This window comes from Lottia gigantea (genome assembly GCF_000327385.1).
Source record: "Lottia gigantea unplaced genomic scaffold LOTGIsca_395, whole genome shotgun sequence".
NCBI lineage: Eukaryota > Metazoa > Mollusca > Gastropoda > Lottiidae > Lottia > Lottia gigantea.
Window position 1 is genome coordinate 16,001 of NW_008709361.1, and position 1,473 is coordinate 17,473.

General features: G+C 29.8%; 1 protein-coding gene across 1 annotated transcript in view; it reads right to left on the bottom strand.

The window, feature by feature from the left end:
• Positions 1-793: 793 nt before the first annotated feature.
• LOTGIDRAFT_175774 (hypothetical protein) overlaps positions 794-1,473 on the bottom strand; it is a gene marked incomplete at both ends in the record, with an annotated part of 4,666 nt that continues 3,986 nt past the window's right edge. The window contains 2 exons of the mRNA XM_009059536.1: positions 794-817; positions 929-1,031. Of these exons, the coding sequence (XP_009057784.1) occupies positions 794-817; positions 929-1,031 (127 nt within the window). The remainder of the gene's footprint in view (positions 818-928; positions 1,032-1,473) is intronic.

The window sequence follows — 1,473 nt, forward strand, 5'->3', positions numbered from 1 at the left end:
AGTAAAAACAATAAGAAGAACAATCCCTTTATCATGCGAAAAAATGAAAATATAAGAGACAGGTTTTACCCTTATAACGACTAACATGCTACTGATAAAAAATTAGAGCGGAAAACCCTGAATATTGGCCAATTTGAACAAAAACTGAAACCTTTCTATATTATCATTTGACTAAATACTGGTTATAATGAAAATATGTTTGAACTAGGTACCTATTTTTTCTCTTAATTTGAAGCTGTAGTAGATCAATCCTGAAACCAAAATATCAATGCGATTTTCATGCGTTGTCTCTTTGGTATAATGCATGAAAATTTTCCTAAATAGGACCTGAATCTCTCTACAGATTCGCAGTCTGTAAGTCCTAAATCAGTAATCATTCTTGGGCTGTAGAGAATCTGAATAGGGAATCAGTATATTAATCATATCATTGTTATATATTTAAATTGTCTTCAGATATTTATCATATTACACAAAATCTTATATGTCTTGTACTGATTTCACAGACTATGACTTTCATACCTGACAACCAACTGTATAGATTGGGATTGATAGCACATTGTTCTCCAATACTCCATTTCCATGTTTCTGGAACAAGCAAGCTTAACTAACAGTTATGACATATCATATCATTTAAGTTACAAAACATAATTGTTTTTATTTACACTTCAACCAGGCTAATTCCATGTCTACATAGTTAATTTGAGGTACAAACATTATCAAAGTTGTTTATTTATGACACCTTACACTATTTTATTTTCTTTACTTATTTCATACTATTTGAACTTATTAAAATTCAGCTTCCAATACCGTTATATACCTGAAATATACGTATATCTGGTTTAATGTCTCCCTACTTATTCACTTGTCCCTGTTTATCACTCTAAAGTCTCTATACTACTGAAAAGATTATCAAATCAATCTAACTAACCTTTAAATGGGCATCTAGGATACGTTCAATATCATACATGATGTTGAGCTTCTGTTCTTTAAATTCAAGTAGATGTTTCATAAGGTATACAGCATATCCTAGTCTAGAAATAAAATATAAAAACAAATAAATAAATCCAACATTCTCAAATTTATAATTTAGTCTTAATGCAATGGAGAGCTAACAACACAGATTTCAATAAAAATGCACTTGAATATCTGGTGCCATATTCTTGAAAACCAACTTAAAGATGGGTTCCCTTATTGTCATTTATGAAAATGAAAATGCTAATACTTATATGATTAGAAAGAAGAGGTGTTCTTATGACTTGGAAAAATACCAGTTTGTCTCACATGTTCATAATTAATTCATAATTAGCTAAATTAATAGAGAATTACCAGCAGAATTCCAATGAGTGACAGATCAAGAAAGGTCAAAAAGTCTTTTTTGTTTACCCAGACTGCACATACATGGGACATTTATGATTGGTTAAAACTCTTACTTATATGCAACATAATGATATGATTAAGAATACACGCTAATTC